At 40.8% G+C, this 12186-nt stretch overlaps 1 protein-coding gene across 1 annotated transcript in view; it reads left to right on the top strand.

The window, feature by feature from the left end:
• The window catches only part of kif26ba (kinesin family member 26Ba), an 82344-nt gene that overhangs the window by 23751 nt on the left and 46407 nt on the right, over positions 1 to 12186 (top strand). Inside the window, exons 3-4 of the mRNA XM_040130235.1 lie at positions 1390 to 1730; positions 1776 to 2118. Coding sequence (XP_039986169.1) covers positions 1390 to 1730; positions 1776 to 2118 — 684 coding nt within the window. The remainder of the gene's footprint in view (positions 1 to 1389; positions 1731 to 1775; positions 2119 to 12186) is intronic.

A 12186-nucleotide genomic window follows, 5' to 3' on the forward strand; every position in this document is an offset into this window, starting at 1 on the left:
CAAATTGGTCAAATATCCTGATTTCCACGCACAAGAAAGCACACTATAATTGCTCACACATACGCATGCAGACAAATACACCAGACAAACACTGTCAGAGAGGAAAAAACATACAGTGGACCGACTTGAGGGCAGAAAATAGGGACAGAACAATACATTTAGTCTTAATTTAATGATTCTATTTTTCTGTTTAGACATTTTAACCAGATTGATGGAGAAGATTGAATTTGCGCTTTGTGTCATGCTTTTATCGCAAATACAGAACTTTCTAGCATCTTTAATAGTGATATTTTATATATGGGCTTTATTGGGAACATGCAGGTCTGGCAGTGTTGCACTCACTCGAAAAGGTTGACCATGAAATGTTTGTGAAGAAAAGCAATGCACCAGAAATAGAAAGGTTGACACTTTTTTAACTTTGACCAGTCCTCTAATAAACCACTTACAAATAATCTTACACTTTGTGCAGCCTCTTTGGCCAGTTGGCCTGTGTACATGAGGAGTCGAATACCATGCGGTTCTGTTGTTGTTTTCTCAAATTTGTCCCTTCTTCTGTACAAATCTTCCAAGATTTGTTCCTGCAAGTAGACCATTAACATTTAGTGTCATGCTTTACCAATGAGAAAAATAGAAAAAGGGGTTTTAAAATGTTTACATAAACCCTGGGGATCTGTCAAAATGCCAAATGTCAAGATCAAAATGTCAGGGGATGTTTGCTTGTTGAGTGCTGTTTCAGCTGACGTTAGCACACATGTTGTTACCTAATGATTACAACTAGGATTGAATTTAATGTGTGTGTGCGACATTTTCTAAGATATACTTTTGATATTTTGGACTCCTTTCGGAGACATGAGAGATAGTTTGTCATCTTTACTGAGCTGTTCCTTCTTCATTATATAGTTTTTATTGCCTTTTTTGGGGGGAAATGTAACAAAATTCATGCTGAGAAAGAACAGAAGGGAGAGGAAAAAAGAAAGTAGAAGGTCAGTTATTTTCATTCCTCTATTAGACGAATCTCCATGCTCCCAGCTTCTGTCACACTTTTACCCTTTAGACCCAAAGGATATTGTGTATGTGTGTGTGTGTGTGTGTGTGTGTGTGTGTGTGTGTGTGTGTGTGTGTGTGTGTGTGTGTGTGTGTGTGTGTGTGTGTGTGTGTGTGTCTACACATCTTCCCCCAGGCTACATGGCTATGTTTCTTGGATTTTCTATAAATATTCATAGTCATGAATTGTTGAACCCTCCTCTCCTGTACTATCTTCTCTTTAACATTTTCTTCACTTACATCCTTCAGCTCAAAACATGCTGTTCTTGCTTCATTTTACTGTCATTCATTCCGCCAGACACCAGTCTTAATCACAGCCTTTTGTTTCTGTCTTTGTCCTTCCAGGATCCCTCCTTCTCTCTCCTCCTCCATGATAAGCTTCAGGTGCCTAACAGCTCTCGGCGGGCATGGAATGAGCGTGACAGTCGCTGTGATGTCTGCGCCACTCACCTCACTCAGCTCAAACAGGAAGCTGTGCGCATGGTCCTCACTCTCGACCAGTGGGATTTGTCTCCCACTGCTTCCCCCCCTGCTCTGATTGGACGATATGGATCTCAAGGACCTCCGGGTCCATTAGGAGCATCTGGAGTACCAGGAGGTCCTGGATCACGGGACTGGCCTCCTCCTTTTCTCCCTTCCTCCTCTTCCTCAGCTGCCGCTGCTACTTTACATCCTACTCACCAATCGTCCCAGTCACCTTCCCCAAGCCCATGCCAGACCCCAACGCCCAGCCCAAGCCACGGACCATCCAACCACAGCCATGGTAGTCCCTCAGTGGGACAAACGTCCAGCTGTGCGCCCACAAACCCACAAGCTCAAGGTTCAGGGCACAGACTGGGGTCTAAGCCCAGTTCCCTGGGGCTTGGAGGTGGGGTGGACAGAAGGAACGGGTCCCCCAGTTCAGGAAAAGCAGCTGGTGCCCAACAGCAACCAGTGACTGGAGTGAACAGCCCAGGCAATAATACTGGTATCAGCAGTACTAATGGGAGTGGATCAATTCTGAGTACAGCAGCTCTGCAGGCACATCAGCACATTAACCGAACAAATGGAGGAGTTACACTATATCCATACCAGGTAAGCTATCCATAGAAATGTGTGTGTGCGCCTGTGTGTGTACGTGTGTGTGCCTTACATTCACACATAAGAATCAGTAGAGCTACTTCTCCCACGAGGACAGTGCAAATATTAATATTGAAAATTAGTAAATTAATTCTGGTCTTATATGATTATACCAAATGGTAACAGGCTACCAGCATGCAGATTAAGACATTGCTTGATATGTGTCAGGACAGGATCATTTTCATCTTTCAGCTTTTAGGTGTACCTACCTACTGTAGTGTGACCTTGTTAGCCATCAACCACTGGAAATACCTGACTTCTGAGATAACGTGTTCAACTCTCTCCTCTCCTCAGCTTGTACAAAGTCAGACTAGGCTATATGTCTGCGTGGTTCTAGTAAGGTGGGAGGGACGTGAGGCAATTAAGGTACTTTGAAACCTTTAGACTTAACAGACGTGATACACATATTTTTGGATTTAGTGTACACTTTCTGATGATAGCATAAATTCCGATGTCCATTGCGATTAAACGTCCATTATTCCACTTAGAATTCATAGAAAAAAAACATTCCTTAGAACTCCAGAACTTGCCTGAGACTCATAATGTTTTAAGTTTTCTTCAGTATCAAAGTCATCCAGTGATAGTTTTCTGTACATCCAGGGGTGCATTGCAAACAGGAACTGCTAACAGCCAATTTGGCATACTTTTAATGGTGCCAATATGCCAAAATAGCTAATTAGCTGACTCTGTGGCAACAATATATGTCCTGTTTACATTTCCAAAAGCACTGTAGGAACTATAGTTCCAAAACCTAGAGCATGACTATAACTCAAATTGATGTAAAACAGAACATTAATTGGAGTGACAAATCCATTAATAACTTTTTCATGTTGCCCCATCGATATTTTTTTAAACATTAGAGTAGAGGTGCTGCAGTAGTCTCAGTTTTGTCTGAGAGGGGGCTCACAGTGTCAGACTTTGAAAACCACTGTTCTAAAAAAAAAGAAACAACTGCAGAAGTGCTCATTTACGCAGCTAAATGAAAATGCTAGTTTTTGAGTATCTTGCAGGTATCTAATCAGCAAAGGGATATTGTGAAGTATAAAAACTCTCTGTGATGACACAATAATGTAATTGTCTGAACTGATAACTATAAAGAGTAAAGTCTAGCCCTGATCTATATGAAAAGTGCCCTGAGATAACCTCTGTTATGATTTGGCGCTATATAAATAAAACTGAATTGAATTGAATTGATACCGATCTCTTATCGAGAGGGAAGCAAAATACCTTCTTCAACAGGATCGAGGAGGGACATCAAGCAGCAAGTTAGTATGAAGCAAACTGTAAAAGTGACTCAAATAAAAATAGGGATAAAAGAAGAGGTTTTAGGAGGAGAGGAAGAGAGGGAGCTGAGTAGACAAGAGAGGAGGATGGTAGGAGGAAGAAAACGCCTCAGGTGACGAGTGGTCTAGAGGTGTATAGAGGCAGGAGAGCTGAGACTCCAGGGGAGATCCAGAGGGGTGTGTGTGTGTGCGTGTGTATGTGTGTGTGAGCATGTACTACAGATGTAATAATTCATACAGTGATAATTAAGACTCTGGGGACTCTAAGTGACATACTCCCCGTACCCCTTCACTCTTTCACTCTCATTCACTCACTCTTTCTTTCTCACACTCACATACACTTACACAGTTTCTCTTTACTTATTCCTTATGCCTGTTTCTTTCATTCTCCCCTATTATTTCTGTCTTTCCCACACTTTGTCTTCATGTTCATGTCCTCTTCTATCTTGCTGTTCCCCCATTTTGCTGTATATTTCTATTCAGTCCATGACTTGAATCAGTTACAGAGATACGGAATCGTAGGTGGAAAATACTTTGTACAGTTCTGGGAAATGTTTTGTTATCTTGTCCTACTGATCAGAAATAAATGACGAATAACAGCCATTATGTATTCTGGCCTGTATTTGTGGAAATTACAGTGAGAGTGTTCAAATCTAAAGGAGGTTTTTCTCTTTTTTGAGCTTTTCTGTATTTGAGTTAGTAGCTGTGTTTAGAGGTGTAAAATGTTAGTGAGCCTGAGTGTTTGCGCTGTGACTTTGGGGGTAATGGAGTTTCAGCAGGAAAGGAGAAACAGAGCATGATAATAAATCACCCTTGTTTAGATTCACCCCCTAAGAGAGAAAGAGATGGAGGAGGAGCTGAGCAGAGTGATGATGAAAAAATGGGAATGGAAAGTAGAGATGAGGAAATAAAGGGAGATTAGACTGAAAGATAGAGAAATGTAGGCAGAAAGGGCGAAGAGAAGGTAAGAGAGATGGGTTTAGAATAAGAATAGGAGACATTTTTTTAATAGGGGCTGAATCTGCCATTTTATTACCACATTAACTCTGAGACATCAGTATATATGGAGGTGTGTGAGATTTATTTATTTATTTTTTTAAATCCAGAGAATTGGATTTTGTTGGAGATCTGCTTTACTGGTATACATTAATAGATGGCTGTTGATGCATCAGTGGAGCTTTCAGAAGGTCTTAAAATTATATATGATCAAATGCAGGCCAAATGAAAAATCTCTTCACGCTCTTCAGCAAAGTGAAGGTGAAAACAAACACATTGATTGACAGCAGGGAAATTAAGAGGGTCAAAACTAGAAAAGCTGCAGCAGGAATCAGTGGGCTCTTAGAAAATGTATGTATTACTCTCCAGAACCACTACCAACAGCAACACTGGTATGGTCTTGTTTAATTTAACTATTTTTTTCTATTAGAATCACCAGTAAAGTCGCCTTTAAAGGTAGCAGAACAAGACACAGAGAGCTGAAAGAGGGAGGACGCAGAGGGAGACAGAAAAAGGAAGCAACCTCACTGCCAGTGTATCTGACATTAAAATCTTGCTGTGTCAGCAGTGTAAGAGGTGACAAACCAAGGATCCAGGCTGCAAAACGAATGAATGTGCTCAGTGATATATGGTTCTTTAATTTGCTTCAAGAAACAACACAGAAACTGTTATGTCATCTGTTAACTGTTGTTTCGTGGTCCACTGTCATATCACCATTACTGTACCTTTTAACTGGCAGAAAAAGTAAAGTTAAATCAGAAAAAATTAAGTCCATATTATCTGTTCATTTACTTTTTGGAATTTTTTTTATGGTGCTGATGTAGAGGGAATCAGTCTCTCTCACTCTCTCCCGCTCTCTTGCATGAGAGAACAAATCTAACATTGTCTCTTTGCCCTCACTCTGTCCTTCAAGCAGCTAATTGAAAACAGGTTTATATATTATGGTGTGTGCCTCTCTCTCTCTCTGTGTGTGTGTGTGTGTGTGTGTGTGTGTGTGTGTGTGTGTGTGTGTGTGTGTGTGTGTGTGTGTGTGTGTGTGTGTGTGTGTGTGTGTGTGTGTGTATACTGATTTCAACAATGGTTAGATAAGCTTCCCAGATTTACTTTGTTTGTGTTTGTTGTGTGAGAGAAACAGAGAAAAACAGGATTTGAGGTACAACACACCACTTAAACACATATATCATATTTTGTATAAAGTAAACTGCTAAACACTGCCAGTCTTAGCTGGATATCCTTTAGGATCAGGATCGGGGGGCTGTGGTGGTCCAAAGGTTAAGGAAGCTTGTGACCAGGGGATAAATCTGGGTGGTGGAAAGGGAAAGGGCAGTGCTTGTCTCACCCTCATTACCACCACCGTGGTGCACTTGAGCATGGCCCTTAACCCCTGCCACAAGATAAGAGCATGATAAGGTTAAGCACATTACTGACAGCCTTTGTAATGCACATTTTGTTTAGCATATATTGAATCATCAGAGCATCAGAAAGCTTGTCTTATTATCTCTGATATTCCATAAAGTATCTGTATTGCAAAGTGAATGTACATAAAACTGCATTTCTTCCTGTCAATTTTTATTAAACTGTTTTTCTTTCTTTTAGCATATGTAGCCTTGAGGCCAATTCTGATTTGATTATATAGCATGCTGTAGTGTATATATGTTGATATCAAGCACCAGATATAGTCCCACCCACCTCTGCCTCACCTTTGTTCATTTTCTCTCTCTATCTGTCTTTATATATATATTTATATATAATTTACTCCCACTCTTCCATTTCTTCCTGTCCTTGCCTCCTCTCCCTTACATTTAATTTCCTTTTGTGTGTTGTTTACTTTTCATGACTGTTGTCTTTGTCCTTTGTACTTACTTGCTATCTTTCCCTTCCCACTCTTTCTCCCTTACTCTCTCTTTCTGTAACTCTATCTCCAATGTGAAATAAATAAACACCCTGTTCCATTGGCTCACTTACTTCTGTTTTTTTTTGCATCTCTCCCCCACTTTCATCCTGAAAGGGAAGCCTCTTTCTATATTCCTCCACTCTACTGCAGTAAGCATTTAGATTGTCTTACAGATTGTGTCTGTTCCCCTAATAAGAGCAAGCAGGACCACACACATACTGTACGTGGACACAAAAACACACCATTTCTTTTTTCATCCCCTTTATACAAACATTAAATTTTAGGCACAAATTCTATGTTGGCTGCCTGTAGCATGTGGTTGTAAAAATAAAATACATCTAAGAGAGACAAATGAGGAAAGTGAATGCTGGGGAAATGGCGTTTGTGTTGTAATGAAGATGAATGAGCCATCTTTTACCTTTTTGTAAGAGCAAAAAAACAGTGGTGTGGATAAGGGCTTTAGTGTAGAGAAAGAGGAGGGGTTAGAGTGACAGAATAAGTGTGTAAGTGTTTTTGGGTTTTTTTTCACTTCGTATTTCTGGGGAAATCTGATATCACATTAATCAACGTCCACCACTGACAGGTACAATCTCAGAGCCAGGTGTTCTGTGAAAACATGGTCAGATGCTGTGTTTTTTTTATTGATTTGCTGTTTTATTTTCAACGCATTTTAATGTTGTATTATCCTCAAAACACTTTATTTGTCCTGTTATTATCTATATCCTTTTATCTCCTGTTGTGATGACCTAATGTCCCCATAGGGATTATTAAAGTTTCACCTAGTGTAATTTCATCAAATTCAGGGTAAAATGTAGAGCTAGTGACTCAGCCTTTATGTCCTTTGGGAAAATGGATCAAGTGTGATGACCTCATAAGGACAAACAAAAAACATAATTTATTTGAATGATTGCATTACCCAAAATGCCGTCCACGTAAATCACTTGCCAGGTGACCATGCAGGAATGTTGATTTAAAGAGTAACTAGTGCAGTGCCTGTTCAAACTGTGCCTGTCCGTAGGGGCTGATTGCTTGGAGGTGGTTTTGAGTACTTTGGCAGCTGTTATAAATGTCTGTGGACAAAGTTTGTCACCAGGATAGCATCGCAACTGTGCAAGATACAGTAACGAAACTTTACAGGTTTAGTTGACATCAAAATGAAGGCGGACTTCGAAGAATGTTGTGGGCCAACCCATGAGTACTCAGTACTCATGTAATAATGTAGTAATGAGTACTGAGTACTCATGTAATAATGTGGTAATGAAAAATCTACAGGAGGCTCAGTGAAAGGGAGCCGGTTGTTTTTGTGGACCCTTCAGCCTCTTCAAGGAAGAAAAGAGATGAAAGTCCATCTCACCTGTGGAGAAAAAAGAGAGGACTCACTCTAACTGAGTCTCTCGTTTTGGTAAATTCTGCATTCTCCAAAGAGCAACCACAAGCTAATGTTGCTTTTAGATTTTCATCCACTCAGAGGAGGATTAAGACAGACCACAAACAGAGTGAGGCTGCTGTTTTAAAAAACTGTTCAGTCTCCTCCAAACAAGAAACACCCAAATGTCCCACCAACAACAGGAGGATGAAGAAGGGGCGTGAACAAAGGGAGTGTAAAGGTAGAGCTCCCTCTGAGGAACCTGAAGGGGGCCAGCAGACCAAGCCGGAGGAGCTCATCAGCTATGTTAAAAGCATCTTCAAAAGGCTGACTCTTGAAAAATTTCAAGATTTAATGATACCGCTGAAGGAGCTGACAGTGGAAACAGAGGAGAGTTTGAAAGAGCTATCAACCTCATCTTTAAGAGGACCATGCTGAGACCAAATTCATCTGTGCTCTATGCAAACATTCGCCGCTGTCTCTCAAAGGTAAGTCAGGCATCTATTACTGGGTGCTAATTTTATCCTTTTTCTTATCAGTTAACTTGCTTTTTCCAAATTTTTTGCCAATTTTTTGTACTTTCTGATCATGATTTGCTCCAATTATGAGTTCATTTTGAGTCTCAAATGCTCATGACAAGATTGGGGAAGTAAATACACACAGATAAATGTTAACTGGATTTTGTGTTTTTCTAAAAAGTTTTTTGTTCCACATAAATATCACTATATTTTCCAAAGAAAGAGAGTTGAACTTGTGTCAACAACGCTTCCATATGGTTTTCTTCTCTTCAGGTCAAAGTCCCAATCACAGCTGACCCATCAGCCCCTGTCAGCTTCCAAACCCTTTTCATCAAATGCTACCAGGCTGACTTTGAACAAAAACATGGCAGGGACGATGTTTTTGAGGGAGACAGAGATTGCTGTAAACTGCCAAGGATGTAAGAAATGTGTAATTTTTCTGATATCATAAACATCAAATTTTTCTAAACAGAGGGGAATTCACATGAAAACAAATGTAAAATTAAGAGAAAACAATAAAGGTTTTTCTTGTTGAAAATAAAATATTCCCAGTAATTCGTGTTGACTTTGACAAAGAGCACAGTTAAACAAGTATGTTTGCTTCTAATAAGTGAACAGGAAGAAAAAGTTGAGTGACTGAAGAAAGAGATGGATGATGCCAAAGCTTCCTGTTGCTCAGTCAATAACATCAAGTTTATTGGGGAGATGTTCAGATCAAAAATTCTGAGCGAGGCTGTCATGCACAGCTGTATCAAGAGCCTCTCAAGGAACTGAGATGAGGAGCCTCTGGAGTGCTTGTGCAAGCGCTTCAGGATTATTGGCAAGGACCTAGAGGTGGTCACAGCAAAGCGGGCCATGGACTTGTACTTGGACAGAATAGATGGCATTAAAAAGGAAGGGAAAATGTCATTCAGGGTTTCCCTCATGCTGAAGAACACACTCTACTTGAGACAGAGACACTGGTTGCCTGAGATCGAGCTGACCAGGGTGAATGTTAAGAACACTGACAGACAATCCACAGCCTTACAGCCAGAACTATCCTAAGGAAAAACTGGTTGCAGAGTTCTTCAGACCGAGAATGTAGCCTCAGGTTCTGTCACCCAGGCCGAGCTCACTGTGGATGAAAAGTCATAGCTGACTCTGGAAAGCAACAGCCAGCTACAGCTGAAGAAAGAAGAGACTGGCCCCACTTGCTCCTCTCTTGTTAAACCCCCACCCACAGAGGAGGACATGGAGATCTTCTCTGAGGCCATAATCGATAAATATTGAAACACAAACGACTTTAAAGAAGCCCGGCGCTGTTCGGCAGAGCAAACCAGCCCCTCTGTCCTCCGTGTGTGTCAGGTCTGCTGTGGACTTTTTGTTCGAGTGCAGTAGCACAACAGGAAGATAGGCCTGTTGCTGCTTGAAATGCACAAATCAGGTGTTCTGCCAACAGAGCAGATTTTTAAAGGTCTGCAAGAGATCCACACTGCAGACTACATTGCTGCAGACGTACCTCACGTCTGGCTCTGCCTCGCTGAGCTTATCAACCCCATGTTGCATATGGGAGGTGTCTCCATGGCTGAGGTCTTTGGAAAAGTCAGGACTATTGTGCTGACACACATCCTCTGTCTGACGTCCGACAACAATCCATCCCCCACATCTGCCATTCCTCAAGCCTTGACTCCCTGCTAACCCCCAGCTTCCTCAATCATCCCCATCTCCACACCTTTCCTTACGACCCCCATCCTGTGGTATGTTCTATTTCCTCCTGCCCCCCCCATTCCCTTCCCCTCCCTCTCTCTCTCTCTCTCCCCCTTTTTCTTTCTTTCTCAAGCCAACCGGTCGAGCAAAACGGCTGCCCACCTAGAGCCTGGTTGTGCTCAAGGTTTCTACCTGTTAAAAGGGAGGTTTTACTTGCCACTGTTGCCAAGTCCTTGTTCTTGGGGGAATGCTGGGTCTCTGTAAATAAAATTGTAAAGAGTACGGTCTAGACCTGCTCTATATGAATGTCTATATGTACTCGGCTGTATTCAGACAGACCTGTGTTAAAACATACAAGGAGCTGCATTGGTGGGGGTGTGTTTTTGCATGTACCGGTGTGACGATAAGTCCAGCTGGAGGAACAGATTTATGAGAAAGCTTTTTATACACCAAAACACAGCACAGTGGTTTGTAAGACTCAAACAGGAATTCACAGCTCTTGAAAGTTATCACAGTGGCTTTCACATTTCAAAGTCATGCAACAGGAATTTGTGTTTGAATGTACAGTGGGGTCCAAAAGTCTGAGACCACTCTCAGACTTTTGGACCCCACTGTACGTGATTGGCCAATGCAGTGCCTTTACAGATGACGTCATGTTGTGTTAAAAAAAAAAAAAAGTTGAACCAGATTCAGCTTTCTTGCCACTGCATCATTTTGGACGACTCCAACACGATGCCCCCTCTGGTGTTTTTCACGCAACGTCAAAGTCTGTCTGAACATGGCATTTGTCTGTCCCAGATCATACCCTCAAAACCTTGAGCTGGGACAGACACCAAAGTGGATGATGGATGAAAAATAAACTGAAAAATCCCTGGATACTCTGGTCTTATCGTAACAAGTGCAGTGCCCGTTCAAAATATGTTTGTTAACGTATTAATAGAATAATATTTTATTCTATTATGTAATCATCATCTAATTTCAATGTCATTCCTGTGTTATGATATTAATAATTATAATAGACCCTATCAGATACCTAATCAGAAAATACTAGACCACAAATTCAAAAGGACTGCTGTGACACACCCTAACTTTCCAATTTATTAAGTACACCTAGATAAAACTAATGCAGTATAACACAGCAGCCATGCAATGAATCCTCCTGATCATGAGGATTATAATGTTCACTTTTTAATTAATCTGTTTGAAAGAGGTGTTGATTTATTTTACTGGTCATTTTGGAGTCTGTTATTTGTGATACTGTTGAACTGTACTGGGTTAAACTGAGAGTTTGATCCTAATATTTTGTCCATCCCGTTTATATGAATCAAGGCTGACAAAATACTAGGAGCACAGTTTTATCTAGGTGTACCTAATAAACTGGTAACTGAGTGTAGATCAATGTAATCACTGTGTGTCATAGTAACTCTTTCCCTGAACTAGAGAATCAGTATTTTTACTTGAACTTAAAATTGAAAATGGGTATGACATGGATTTATTTCATCACTGGAGTAATATGCAGTTAAGAAAATCACTGAAAAAAATGTATTTTTGCATCAGTAAGGCAAATATCTGATATGATTGACAGACTGTAACAACAGTCTGTCAATCAACTGTAATGTTAGTTTAAGCCATTTTCTCCCTTACATGGCCGTTAAAGAAAACAGAAAATATAGAACAGCTGAATAACAACATCAGATAATTAATGGCGTAATGTTATGTTACCATAACAGTAGCAGTGCATAAATTACTTTTTCCGCCTGTTAGTAATCCTAATTTAGGCTATCATACTTGGGTGGGGATACAAAAGTAAACAGAATGGTGCTGTCATGCTATTGCTGCGTCTTAAACAAAGTCCTCCAGGATACTTTTGCTTTAACTGATCGTGCATAGGACTTGTATTGCTGTGAGAAGCCATTTACAATTCGCGGAGCTTGGGTCTCTGTCTAAAATTGGACCACACTTTAGATGATCTCGTGCAAGGTTTTGTAGCTGCAGCTTGTTTCCCTGGGAATCCATGCTTTGACCGGCGTAGCCATCTTGGCGATGCACTATTGTTCTAATCGATTATGTCGGTTACGTGGATGTGTCGCCCCCAAAGCTTCACGATATTATAAAGGTGAATATGATTATTGCATTTTTTAGCCATGATAGAGGCGTGGATTTATGGATGGCAATGTCTGTTGGTGTGACTGCTAACATGCTAACCTGGTAAATAGTAACTGCTACACACTAACTAGCTAAACAGCTGTAACTTCACTGGCAGCCACATATTCTTCTTCA

Source organism: Xiphias gladius, chromosome 1, assembly GCF_016859285.1.
Source record: "Xiphias gladius isolate SHS-SW01 ecotype Sanya breed wild chromosome 1, ASM1685928v1, whole genome shotgun sequence".
Taxonomy (NCBI): Eukaryota; Metazoa; Chordata; class Actinopteri; order Istiophoriformes; family Xiphiidae; genus Xiphias; species Xiphias gladius.